At 25.9% G+C, this 13,054-nt stretch overlaps 1 protein-coding gene across 7 annotated transcripts in view; it reads right to left on the bottom strand.

The window, feature by feature from the left end:
* Positions 1-1,745: 1,745 nt before the first annotated feature.
* The window catches only part of LOC119671570 (ecotropic viral integration site 5 ortholog), a 33,610-nt gene continuing 22,301 nt past the window's right edge, over positions 1,746-13,054 (bottom strand). The window contains exons 1-14 of one of the 7 annotated variants that reach the window (XM_038082264.1): positions 12,272-12,357; positions 9,784-10,311; positions 9,575-9,710; positions 9,243-9,504; positions 8,533-8,697; positions 8,261-8,455; positions 7,914-8,194; positions 7,740-7,854; positions 7,515-7,532; positions 6,534-7,046; positions 6,337-6,482; positions 5,967-6,084; positions 5,806-5,910; positions 3,663-3,797 (exon numbers count right to left, since the gene is read on the bottom strand). In XM_038082264.1, the coding sequence (XP_037938192.1) occupies positions 3,663-3,797; positions 5,806-5,910; positions 5,967-6,084; positions 6,337-6,482; positions 6,534-7,046; positions 7,515-7,532; positions 7,740-7,854; positions 7,914-8,194; positions 8,261-8,455; positions 8,533-8,697; positions 9,243-9,504; positions 9,575-9,710; positions 9,784-9,997 (2,403 nt within the window). In that variant the 5' untranslated portion in view covers positions 9,998-10,311; positions 12,272-12,357. Of the gene's footprint in view, positions 1,903-3,623; positions 3,798-5,301; positions 5,370-5,805; positions 5,911-5,966; positions 6,085-6,336; positions 6,483-6,533; positions 7,047-7,514; positions 7,533-7,739; positions 7,855-7,913; positions 8,195-8,260; positions 8,456-8,532; positions 8,698-9,242; positions 9,505-9,574; positions 9,711-9,783; positions 10,312-12,271; positions 12,358-13,054 lie in introns of those variants that run through there. The other 6 variants (XM_038082268.1, XM_038082267.1, XM_038082265.1 and 3 more) reach the window with 6 other exon arrangements.

The following is a 13,054-nucleotide window of genomic DNA, read 5'->3' as shown; positions in this document are numbered from 1 at the left end:
TATTTCATATATATATAGTCCAAAGCGTTTATATTGTAAAATATATCCTAATGGTAATGATAATGGTATTTGGGGGTTTTCGGGTTAGGCTAGGCCCCTATGCACTGCCACCAGTTTGCTCTATTGTGCATCTCTTTGTATTTAGATATTTAGTATCTCGAGGAATCGAACCAGCTCCTTCGGAGGGAGTTTTCGAAGGTCTTCATCCTCTAGTTGGTATGTACCTAAAATTTTGTTTCTATAGACTCTTCCTCATCACAGCAGAATCTGCAAATATTAGTGTCTGACATACACTAATATGATATATATATATGATATGATATATGTGTTTAAAGAATATATAATTGAAAATGAAAAACTTTGAATCACTGGCGTATCAGTGAAGTGTAAGGTATTAAGTTCTCCTCTGACAATGTGAAACACAACAAAATTTAGTCAATTGCAAAAATGCTGACCAAAAAAAATTATTATCTAGTGTATCCTCCATTTGGCATGCTTCTGGCTATACCCCTGCTCTGACTAATGATATAGATTAGTCAGTGAAAATCTAAGAAGTAATACTATATATAGAAACATACATATAGTAATATATTATATGTTCAACATTAAGATGAAAATTTAAACAAAATATAAAATTAATAAAAACAACAAATTATTCTGTTTTAAGTTCTTTAAAATCTAAAGTATTATTTTATTTTTTTAGTTTATCGTTTTATAATTGAATCTTGATGTTAACAGTTAAAACACAATATCATTATTTCTTGAATTTTTAACTTTAAATACATAAGATAATTTGAACTATCAAATTATTCGTTAATATCGTAGCTAATAACATTTTACGATAGATAAATTGTTTTAGCATTTATTATAATATTATTTTATATTTTTTCAGAATTTTTAAAATTTTAATATATATTAAAATAATCACAAAACATACAATCGTTTTTAAAAATAAATTCATAAAATTTTAATATACAATAAAATGTTTGCAATAAATTAACAAATCATATTTAAAAAATAATAAGTTTATAACAAATAAGGTACGTTTTTTATATCAAAAATAATAAAACTTAAGATTTTACAATACATATATTTTATTTTTCATTATAATATATTTTGATAAATAACTCAGAAGAGTTCATTTTTAAAAACTATCAAACATATTATTTTAATTAGTTTAATAATATTGGAGGTGTTTTAGGAAGAGCGTAGTTATAGTACATATGTCATATTAATGTCACATAACTCTTATTTGGATTAATTTGACCTTTTAATGCATTTGATGCAAATCAATTGTTAACAAAACTCTATTAGTTTATTACTTTTATTTTATTATTGAATTTATTGGCATAAAATGCTTTAGAGATTTTTACAATTTTTTGGGAAATATTATCATTATATTTAAAATAACAATTTTATTAGATTTAATAAACAAAAAAAAAATACAAGTTTTTAAAATTCCAATTAATAATTTAGTGCATTGCAGGAATGTTTTAAAATAGTTATAAATTTAGAAAACATAGGAAAAATATATCAAAATATTAATTTAATATAAAAAAAATTTATTTATATTAGAATTTTTATTTTTTAAAAATATACCGTAGTCACATTAAAATTAAATTTAATTATTTTGTTTCATATTTAATTTTTATAATATTATATGATTTTATGTAAAATTATTTATTCTGGATATGCACTACTTAATTTATAAATTTGAGTTCTTATGAACAAATATATTTGTAAATCTGTTAAGTAGTTTAATTTAAAAAAAATTTATATTGTATATAAAAAATCTGCCAACTATTGAATCAACATTATATCATTTCGCATTACAATACCATTTTTAAATATTTGATATATTGGTTCTTTATGTGACATGTTGCCGCTGTAAATTTGTTTCTTCTGTTAAAATTAAAAATAAAAAATATTAATTCGTATAATGTATTTCATTATATAAAATATATTATTTTATCAGCTATTATTTATTATTAATAAAAATATGTGCGTTTGAAAATGTTTTGTTTTTATTAATTTACAGCTTTCGAAAAAATAGCTGATAATAATAACTGTCCAAAAAAAAAGATTAGTATTAGTAACATTATACTAAAACAAGCTATTTTTAAATGTAAAATAATGTATAAAATGTTTATAAAAATATTGCACTTCATTTATTTTAAATTATATTTAAGCATGCAAAAAACATCAAGCTTTCAAATGATGATTTAAATGTTTTAATAATTTGTGTTATTTGGTTGTGACTCAATTTCGATTATTTTTCAGTTTATGTTTACTTATAATTCTCACTAGTTTAATATAGAATATAAGAATTTCGTCTTTTTTAAGGATCACCTGCAACACTACTTTATCGATTTTTAATAGCATTCTTCTATAGATAGATTAATATCTGTTTTCTATTTGCTTTTCATAGGTATTGCTGATTTATATCAATCAGTTGTGAATTAGTATCCATCAAAACTAAGCGAAACTATTTTGATTCGCCATAAAATGATATGATATGAACTTATATAGTTCATATAATGACAAAATCAATATCATGAACCCTATATAACATAAATCGTTTAATATGATTATGTTAGTATTTGATACAACATTTAATTGATGGATTAGTTTTTTATTAATATTAACATTATTAATGTGTATAGTAAGGTATTAATATCAAATTGCATTTTTCTGCAGATAATTACTTAATTTTATAATATTTAATTAAATCGTTAAGGTGTTTTATTAATTAATATCATAAATGTGTTTTCTTCAGTTTAATTGTCAAATTTTTTTATAAGAATGTTAAAATAATATCCCAATTAGTTTTTATTGAATCTAATCAAATTACTTTTACTGCAATTAAAATAATTTTTTCTAAAATATGTCTCTGCAGCTAATATCAACTGTTTTAATTTTATTGCAACTCAATTTTAAAATATATTCTATAAAAAAAAACTTGTTTAAAAGTATATTGCAGTATCAACCACAATTATTGTTAAGACTTATATATGGATTTTAATATTTAAGTAATATTAATTTTAATTTTTAATAAAACTCTATATTTATAATTTTCAGTTTTCTTAAATCATTTGGCAACATTTGTTTTGAAATCGAACGTACTACTTTGCTAAAATGTAATATTTTGGAATTTAAATATGAATATTGTATTGCAATGTATATTTTATTGTTTATAAACGTTATATAAAATATGTTTTCTCTATTTATGTATGCCAGTTTATTTATTTAAACTAGTTTAAAAACTTTGTGGCATTTAGTTTATTTTAATATAATAAATATTCTCAGAATTTCTATTTCTTTTTTCAAAAAAGACTTTTTTTAAATATGAAACTTATATAAACTTATATGATATTATCGAATATACTAACTTAGGAGTTACAATAATAAATATCAATCTTTTAAATAAACACAAAAAATTATTTTAAAATAATACAAATTGTACACAAATATTCACTTTAAGTTACTTAATATTAACATTAAACATAATTAAAATATTTTTCAGCATAAAAATCGCATTAAAATCGCTATCCTTATGATAACATTATAATTACTTCTATAATTAACATTATATATATTTTACTACTAATATAAATATCATAAGTATCATCAACGCTTTGATAGTGAGAATAATTCAGTATATATTATGATGATAATTCTGTGCTTTCTCTGCGTATATTAAAATCGTTAAAATCAATTTCAGTCGATTCGATCGATTGTATCGAGGGACTACGTAGTTTTGTGCCTGGAAATTTGCCTCGACTTTTTAGTGCCATTAGCTGCAAATTTTATATTTTAAGGTTTAGTAAAATAATTAAATAATTCATAAATAGACAGTATGGCATGCTATACATCAAATGGAAATGTTCTATAGTAAGGTTGCATTTTTTTTTGTGAATCCGAATTAAATGCAATCATGTTTTCAAGTTAAATACAATAGGGGTATTCAGACGTAGCTGGGTAACTATATTTACGGTAAAATCATAAAGTAGTAGATGTCTCAAAGCAGCATTTTATTCGTAAAATTTAAAACAGTTTACTATGATTTTATTTATTTTATATTATTTATTTCAGTATAGTTTATGTATTATTTATTTCAATCCAAAGTGATTATTTAATTATTCAATTTAAATTTTTTGCAATATGTACTTTCCAAAAATACGAATCAGCTGATGTTAAACTGTAAACCAAAAAAATTATTAGATCTAAAGCCTCCGTAATATAGTAACTGGAAAATTTTCTAGTATCACAAAAACGAATATATATAAAATTGTATGATTTTTCTTAGGTTACCACATTGCCAAGCATGTCTGAACACCGCTAATATTTGTCTGATATAATAGAAAATACAAGTGAATTATTTTAAATGATTAAAAAATGAAGTTACAAATTGCTCTACATAAATCTTAATAATTTGAATTAATAATTTTTTATAATTTTTTTATAATTTAATAAGTGTAGAAGTCTGTTTTTTTTTATAACTTTAAATATATGTATAAAAAACTTTGTGATTATTAGGCCAGATTACTGAAATAGCGGCAAAAAACGCTCGGTGTCGCTACTCTGCCGCTTGAGCGGTTGTGAAGTACATCAAATCATATTAAGCACTGCACAGTAACTAGCACCTATGCTGTGTTTTTCACTATTCGAGCGGTAGAATGACAACGACGAGCGTTTTTTTCCCGTAGTGTGCCTTTTTTTAGTTTATTGTTATATAAAGATGTATGTGGATTTATAATACAAATTATTAACGTGCTATATATCTAATAAACTAATATAATATAAATATTCAAATTGATTAAAAAAAATTTTCTTTTTTTGCTAGCTTATAAATATTGATTATGAAAATGTAAAAACTCAATCTACTAACTAAAAATTATCTTGCATATACCATATATATAAGAATTGTGAAAATATATAAATAAATTTTTTGCACAGTGTGAAAAGTTTATATATAATATGTAAAATAATACAATTTTTAAAAATAATGTGTTATTACCATCAAAAATATATAAGTAAATGTAAACATGCATTAAAAATGAAAAATATTCCTTTTTTTAAATAACATTTTTAATTGTACTAAAAAAAAAACTTTAAATATTTAAAAAAGACAAAATATATTTATCTTCCTACAAAATTTATTTTTTATTATTTCTAATTAACAAAAAGTATAGTTAACTACAACACAGTGAAGATTCATGCAAAGGAAACAGCCGAAAAAAGAAAGAATTAGAAAACCAATAGATTTTCGATTACTTTTTAAATTATTTGGTTAGTAATGACCTGAATTCTTGTATTTAGCTTATCCATTTCCATGGTTCAGTATCTGGGCTTGTTATTGGTGTAGGATACTAAAAAATAGCACAGTAATTTTGAATTTCTTTTTAAATAGCTGCTAAAATAGCACATGTATGAATGGCTAGTATCATTTAAAAAAGTAAAAAAAAAAAAATAACTCAAACAAACTTAATAAGTCAAAGAATTTAAATATACAAATAAAAAAAATTAAACTAATTATAAAGTAAACATAAACCGGAAATTATAAACAGAAACTTGTGCGTCTTTTAAGATATATTTGTCTAGTCAAGTTGTGAATGCTTTCGTGTAGGTGAACAGTGATTTAAAAGAATTAAACTATATAACCTCTCACAAATCAATTTCAAATTAAATAATTGGCATTGACATTGAAAGTTATATTTTTTATTTATTAAAAGCGCACAAAATAACAAAAAAAAAGGTTTTATATACAAATTGTATCGATATAAAATTTAATAAGATGTAGCTTACCTCTGCTTTTAGGTCAGCTAGCCTGTCCTGCAGGTCACGTACTTTTTCAGATTCATCTTCGTCTAAATTCGAACGCAGTTCACCTTCTGCCAGCATTTCGGAATTCTACAAAAATTTTAAATTTAATTTTTACAATATTTACATATAAAAAAACTATGTACCTTTGTTTCCAAACGTGATATTTCCTGTTTTAATTCAGCTACTGTTTGACTTTGCTCAGTAAACTTAATTTTCACGTTCATGAGTTCATCTTTCATACGAGATTCTAAATCAGAGTACCTACAGAAAAAAACATATAACAAGATTAATACAAATTCTTGACGATTTCAATATATATAATTTTGTTTTAAATGTAAATAATTGACTTATTTTAAAAAAGACAAAAAAAGATTAAATAATTTTGACAATATATTGTATAAAGAAAACGTAACTATGAAAGAATATATTTTTAGTTTGGTCTTTACTGATATAGATCAATAAAGACCAATCTATTGATTTACCTGTAATAAGCATTTTAACCAATTTTTTTACCTGTGTTGCTGTTCACGTGCTTTATTAGACATTTCCTTCTCACGATTAACAGCCAATTCCAGTTCCTCTCTGAGCTTTTTATTTTCTTCGTCTTGACGACGCAATTGATTTGTTGATACTTGTACTTGAGTTTCTAACTCCATAACCTAAAAATAAAGTTATAGTAATTAATCTCTAAATTCAAAAAAAATATTTACTTTTAAACGCAATTCCTTAAGTTCTGTTAATGTTTCCATTTCACGTATGCGTGTGGTCATCAATTCCTCTTCAAGTCTTTGTGTGTGTTCATTTGTTTTTGATGTATCAAAGAAATTGGTAAGTAGTTTTTTAGGCGTCGAATCAACTGGAGCAGCATTGTGGTCACTTCTATGCTCTTGTAGTTGCCGCTGCCATTGTGTACTGAGTTCTTGTACACGTTGTTTGAGATCCTTAAGAGATAAGCTTGCCTCAGCTTCGCGTAATTTACTTGCGATCAGTTCGTCTTGGAGATGAGCAACTGAGTTGTCGGGTGTAGTCTCACGTAATGTCTTTTTATCTTCTTCAAGTTCTTCAATTTTAGATTTTAAGTTACGTATTTGATCCTCACTTTCGGCTAAACTTTGACGTACTTTAACAAGTTCTTCCAGTAAACATGACACCATTTCATCGCGCTGCTTCAAAGCTTCTTCTTTCATGCAAAGTTCATCGATTGATGATTGACGAGAATTATTCTGTCGATTTCAATGTGTAATTTAAAAAAAGCACATATTAAAACAATCTTATCAAAAATATATATTAATTCATTAGTAAAACGAAAATTAAACTATTAAGAACAAAGTGTTAAGCAATGCAACAACAAAACCAAGAATTTGACGGTTTAATTCTTCAAAGCGAGTTTAATATGCAGTATTAGGGAATATATAGAAATAAATAACTTTAAGAATAAGCAATACTAAATTATAAAAAATAAACATTATTAATGTATTTAATTTATAGACGTAAATAAAAGATTTATCACATAACTTAACCCATAATAAAAAATAAATGTAAACTTTACAGATTCATATGGAATAATTTGAATATATATTAAAAAACACATATACATATAATATTCAATAGTACAGTTGAAACTAAGACAAAATATAAAGCATGCATTTATAAAAAATTATTTATCCTTTTTCTATTTAAGGATTACTTACGCTATCAATCGAAACATTCTGTTTAGAAAAGCGGTAGTTTTGCGGTATTTGTGTATTTGATATATTTGTTTGTACATAAAATGATTTTAGCACCAAAAACCAATAAAAGGAAAACAATAGAAATAAATTGAAGATAAAAATATTAGCATTGTTGAGTGATTAGATACAAATTGGTGAGAGAAATGAACAAAATTTCACACATATGTTAATATATTATAAACTTACATTTTCCTGTAAACGCAAGCTTAATCCTCGCACTTCCTCATTTGCGTTTTCCAATTGATGTGAAACTTCTAGAAAAGATCGTCTTAATTGCATAAGTTCTGTTTGTATAGCATAACTACAAAAAAAAAATAAGCTGTTAGGATAATTGCAAGTCTTTTATAATATGTTATTTGCCTGGTTTCTTCTTCTTCAGCACGTGATACCTGGCCACGTACTAAACGGTCGGCCAGTTCCGCACTCTCAGCCTCAAGTAAGTCATTACGTTGCTTAAGTAAACGATTTTCACGCCTTAGACGACGAAGTTCAACCATTTCCTCTTGTTCTTTTTTCTTTAAATCTTGATATTCCTTTTCCATTTTTTTCATACGTTTCGTGTTTATTTTAATGGAATGTGCCAAATTGAAGAAAGCCTCTGGATCAGCTACGACACGTCCCGGAAGCTCTTTTTGAAAGAACTATTAAAAACAAAAATATTAATATATATATATTCAAGAAAAAAATATATATATATATAAACAAACCTTAAGCATAGCTTCCATATCAAGGCAGAGTAGTGTTTCCTTACCCAAAAGTAATAAAGCTAATGCTACCTTGAAAATGAATTCCATGCCTTCGCTAAGGAACACATCCATAATGCGAGAACTGAGGTTAAGGTTTAAACTAGTTGTGTATAAAGTGAGGAACCAGCTGGAAGCGTACATTGTTGTTTGGAATCCCTATTTTTATAGAGAATATAATTATAATACAATATAGTTAATGATTATAATATTGTATAATATTGTATTTTACTCACTTGTTGTTGGAAATGTATATGCATTTCAGGTATTTGTTCTTGCACTAAATTCTCTAACTGATACATGCAAAGTCCTAACTCTGACATAGATGGTTTGAACATATCGCGCATTCGATGTTGTTGCATGATTTGAACTAAGACAGCAAAAGCATCTTCTTCGGGCATCTATACAAATAAACAAATAAATGGAAAAGTCAAAAACTAATATGAAATACTTATTAATAAAAGTTATTATAAACTTTGTATTCGTTATAAATTAATTAAATTATTTAGAATATTTAAAAAATGTAAACAAACAAATATATAGAATATATAGAAAATATATAGAAAAAATAAATAATTTCGGTTGTTTAAAAAATAATTAATTATACGAATATCAAAAAAATATTTTTTCGAATTAACTTAATTGCATTTAATTATTCTATCTATATAAAATCCGCCACTTTAATTTATCCATCTTTGCGTTAATTACTTAGCTAACTTAAAAAAATTAATATTTTAATTAATTTCTTTAGGAATACGTCAAAAGTAGATTACTTAAAGTAACGAGTTTACGCACGAAGAGCCATAAATGGATAGCAAATTGTGGTTAATTTCACTATGATAATGGAAACGTATTAGTGGTATTTAAGTTAATATTAAATAAATATTAATAACTTTTAAAATATTCGTTATAGATATTTCACATAATGAGCTTTAACTTAAATTACCTGCATTAAGAGCAATCCAACTATAAAACCTGAACCCTGACAGTAGCCTACTTCGCGATCATGCAACGAATAGGCTTTAATAACATTAAAGAGCGCCTCTTGTCCAGGTCCATCTTTTTCTTTGAAAAAATCTACCTCAGGATAGGTGCGTGCAATATCACGTCGTATGACTTTTTCACAAGCTGATGTTGCTTTAATATATTCAGCATATTGTTTCTTATCAGCTTCGGCAGCACCACATAATTCTTGCCAAACGATTGCTCTGCAAAAAGCAAATATCGTTTGTTATACTAAAAGCCTTTGTTAACTGAAAACCATTAAAATAAATATACCTAAAATGATGTGGTATACCCCGTCGTACCAATTCACGCACGCATGGATTTTTACGCTTTAACGCTCCTTCCCAATCGCTGATTATTGTGGCCCATGTTGTCCAAACGTCTTCTTCAGCAGCAGACGAATTGCCATCTGAAATTGCCATAGAATTCACAAGCAAAATTATTAAATAATGTAACGTAGAGTAATGAGAATGTTAACTTACTTGAGTTGAGACTGATTTGGCTTGTATCCGAGTTTTTGCGACTGTGTGTTGAGTGTAGGGAATTTAGACTTTTGGCATCGCTTTCAATAAGTTTGTTTGCTGCTTCCAACTTTGCAAGCAAAGTCATTTCAGAAGTAGGCAAATTCTCCTCTGTGGGGCATTTGACTTCCATTTTTTTGCTACTTTCTTGCTGTGTAGCAGTAGTTAGGGTCATTGCCACTGTTATCAATTGTGAATAACGTTCAAATATGTATGTATGCTGATGTTATTGTTTGGATAACGTGACTGTTGATACTGTTGAATGCGTTTTAGCACGAGATTTAACTTCTATTCAAATTGCATAAACAGCAACAACAACAACAACAACAACAAAAGTAAGAGTACAAATTATAATGTATCGTTTACTTCCGTATTGTAGTTTAAAATTCTGGTTTTAGTTGTTGGTTCCCCTTGCAGAGATAGAGATTATAAACTCACTTAAAAAAATTTATGGAAGTACTCGTACATGATCTTTTCCGAAGAATTTAACTAAAATAAAAAAAGAAAGCAAAAACTTAAAATTAACTTTAAACGCTAGATTAATGATAACTATTAGCTTAGCTAAATGGTAAGAACAATTATTTAAATATTTATGAAAAAACCAGCTAGTCAAATGTTTGGACTTGACCCACATATCTACGATAGTGTCTAAAAAACTGAAAAACTGTCTAAAAAGACACATGTGTGAAAGCGGGAAAGTGATGTGATGTTTTATGATAGAAATTAAAAATAATTAAGTTTTGTTTGTATTTTATAGTTTGTTTAGCTTAATTCTTAAAACGATTATGTGTTTTCCCAATGCTGCTCTTTGTTTATTTAACAAATTTGTTTTCGTATAATTATTTTAAGATATGACTTTAAAGTTAAAATTAGTGCAACAACATTTGGAACAAATTTCAGGAATTTTAAGATAGAAAGCAACACCTTTAAAACATCTTCTGACTGCAAAAATAATCAGCAAAATTTGCGAAAAAAAATGTAGAAAATATTTGAACGAACAAACATTTGAGTATTGAAGAATTTATTATTTATTAAATTCACTGATTAACTTAAAAAGATTGATCACCAATATTGTTAACGTTTTTGACGATCTCCATGACAAGTATTCACAAGATCTTTCAATTTCATAATTTATCTTTCCTTTGGCACATTTCTCAACAATGTTTTCTTCTACGATATATATCGATATACTTTAGTTTTTAAGATATAGAACTTAAATTTTGCAAATTTATATGTATATTAAAACGAATAGCAGAGACGAAAAGTTGGCACTTATATTTTGATATAGATTAGCATACCTACAGAAATTTGTTTGAGATGACTTTATCGAACATATGGCTACATAGTTGAAGTTCTGAAAAAAGTTTGAAGAATGAGATTAGAGATTATTTTAAAGGATAAAAATAATTAAGCCTTTTTATTAACCAGATATACACCGAGTATTTCATTATTATTTATGTTTTTGTGTTGATTAAGAACTGTATTTCAACTTTTGATAAAACCACTTGATTTTACCATTGATTTATAAAAAAAGTAAATGTATTATTATTTCTTAGTAATTGTTGTATTTCGATTAAGCAAAGTTCCAAATATAGTTCAATAGTACTAATAATTTGTATCATGTGTTGAAAATTTTAAAGATACTAAACGTAAAGGTAGTCACGTAATAACAAAATTAATTTATTTATCTTAAATGTGGTTCATACACTGGTATATTGCTGTAAGATACCACTAGGTCTCCAAAGTATATGTACAAAGTTTTATAAACCAATGCCTATAAATAGTACTGGACATATATTGACCAACCACATATGCGAGGTACAATCTTAAATGGTTCAGACGATACAGGTACCACTGACGATTCTTTACTAGAACTTTACTGGTTACACTATCAGCAAGTCTAAGAACAATGTTGGAAAAAGAGTTATTGATTGAAATTTTCAAGGCAAATGACGAAGTTGGAGACCAGTAAGAAGTTCGTGCTAAATATTGGCGAGCAGTAGAAATCTCGTGCTAAAGTTATATAGCGAATAATGTCAGATCCGCTGCCATAAAATTAAAAAAAATATGCTTTACACTAAGTTTAGACTTTAGAATTTTGTTGAGATATTGCGATTTTTTTTTTTAAGAATAAAATGAATAATAATGTCAAAAAAATAACGAAGTAAAATTAAATATATATATATATATACCGATATAATAAATTAAATTATTATAGATTTGATTTAAATAGAAATAAAATTTGTTTTTGTATTACAATTTTTCGCATTTAATTGTGCGTTTCTAATATTTGTTAGAATTTATTTGAATCCAGCACTTGTCTACGAAATCAATATACAACTAATCAATTACTAAACAAAAATTCAACTAAAACTTACTGACATAAATAAGAATGACAAACCACACGACTTCTAACTAGATTTAGGTGTCTAAAATTGTCCTTAATTACCTTAAAAACATACTCGTGCTTATCTATTTTACTTTGACCTGATTTGGAAACCATTAAAGAAGAATTTTATTATTGTACAATCCCTTAAAATTTGGTTTCCTAAAACAAAAATATTATTAAAAATAATAAACATTAAAACATTAAGTACGATATGAATAAATTATTATATATAGAGAACAACCTTGACCAAGAAAGATATGTTAAATAAGAAAATGTATCTTTACGAATTACGTATGTGAGCGTTTTCGAAAATGAATAAGCAATCAGAGAAAATTAGGTCGCAATGAAAGTGCGCTCCTGTTGATTGATTGTAAACAAATTGCAGCGATGCGGGGGCAACACTTGATATGGAATCTTTTTGGTTTCTTTAGGTTTGAGGCTTGTAGTTAGCATGCAAGAAGCAATTTACTATGTTAGAATACATTTTGTAGGTCAGTAACGTGAATGAATTTAATTTATTTCTAAATAAATGTATAAATATTTACATACGTTGCCTTGCAAGGTCATAGCCGCCAACAGGAATTGAATGAACGATAATGTATGCAGATAAGAAAGTTCAAGATAAATATGTGAGATTATTTTAAAAATATAACACTTTTGTTTTAAATAAATAGAACAATAATCAACTATTTGATTAGCTAAATTTTTAGCGAAATACTGAATGGGATAGTTATTTTGTGTCAATTTGACACAATGTGATCTTATTACCAATTGAGTGATGCTCTCCAGAGATATTTGGAGCTATATAATCGAGAAAACTATAAGCTATATGTAAGGCTTAAT

This window comes from Teleopsis dalmanni, chromosome 1 (genome assembly GCF_002237135.1).
Source record: "Teleopsis dalmanni isolate 2A chromosome 1, ASM223713v2, whole genome shotgun sequence".
NCBI lineage: Eukaryota > Metazoa > Arthropoda > Insecta > Diptera > Diopsidae > Teleopsis > Teleopsis dalmanni.
The sequence above is the reverse complement of the archived record's forward strand: the minus strand, read 5'-3'. Positions and strand labels throughout refer to the sequence as shown.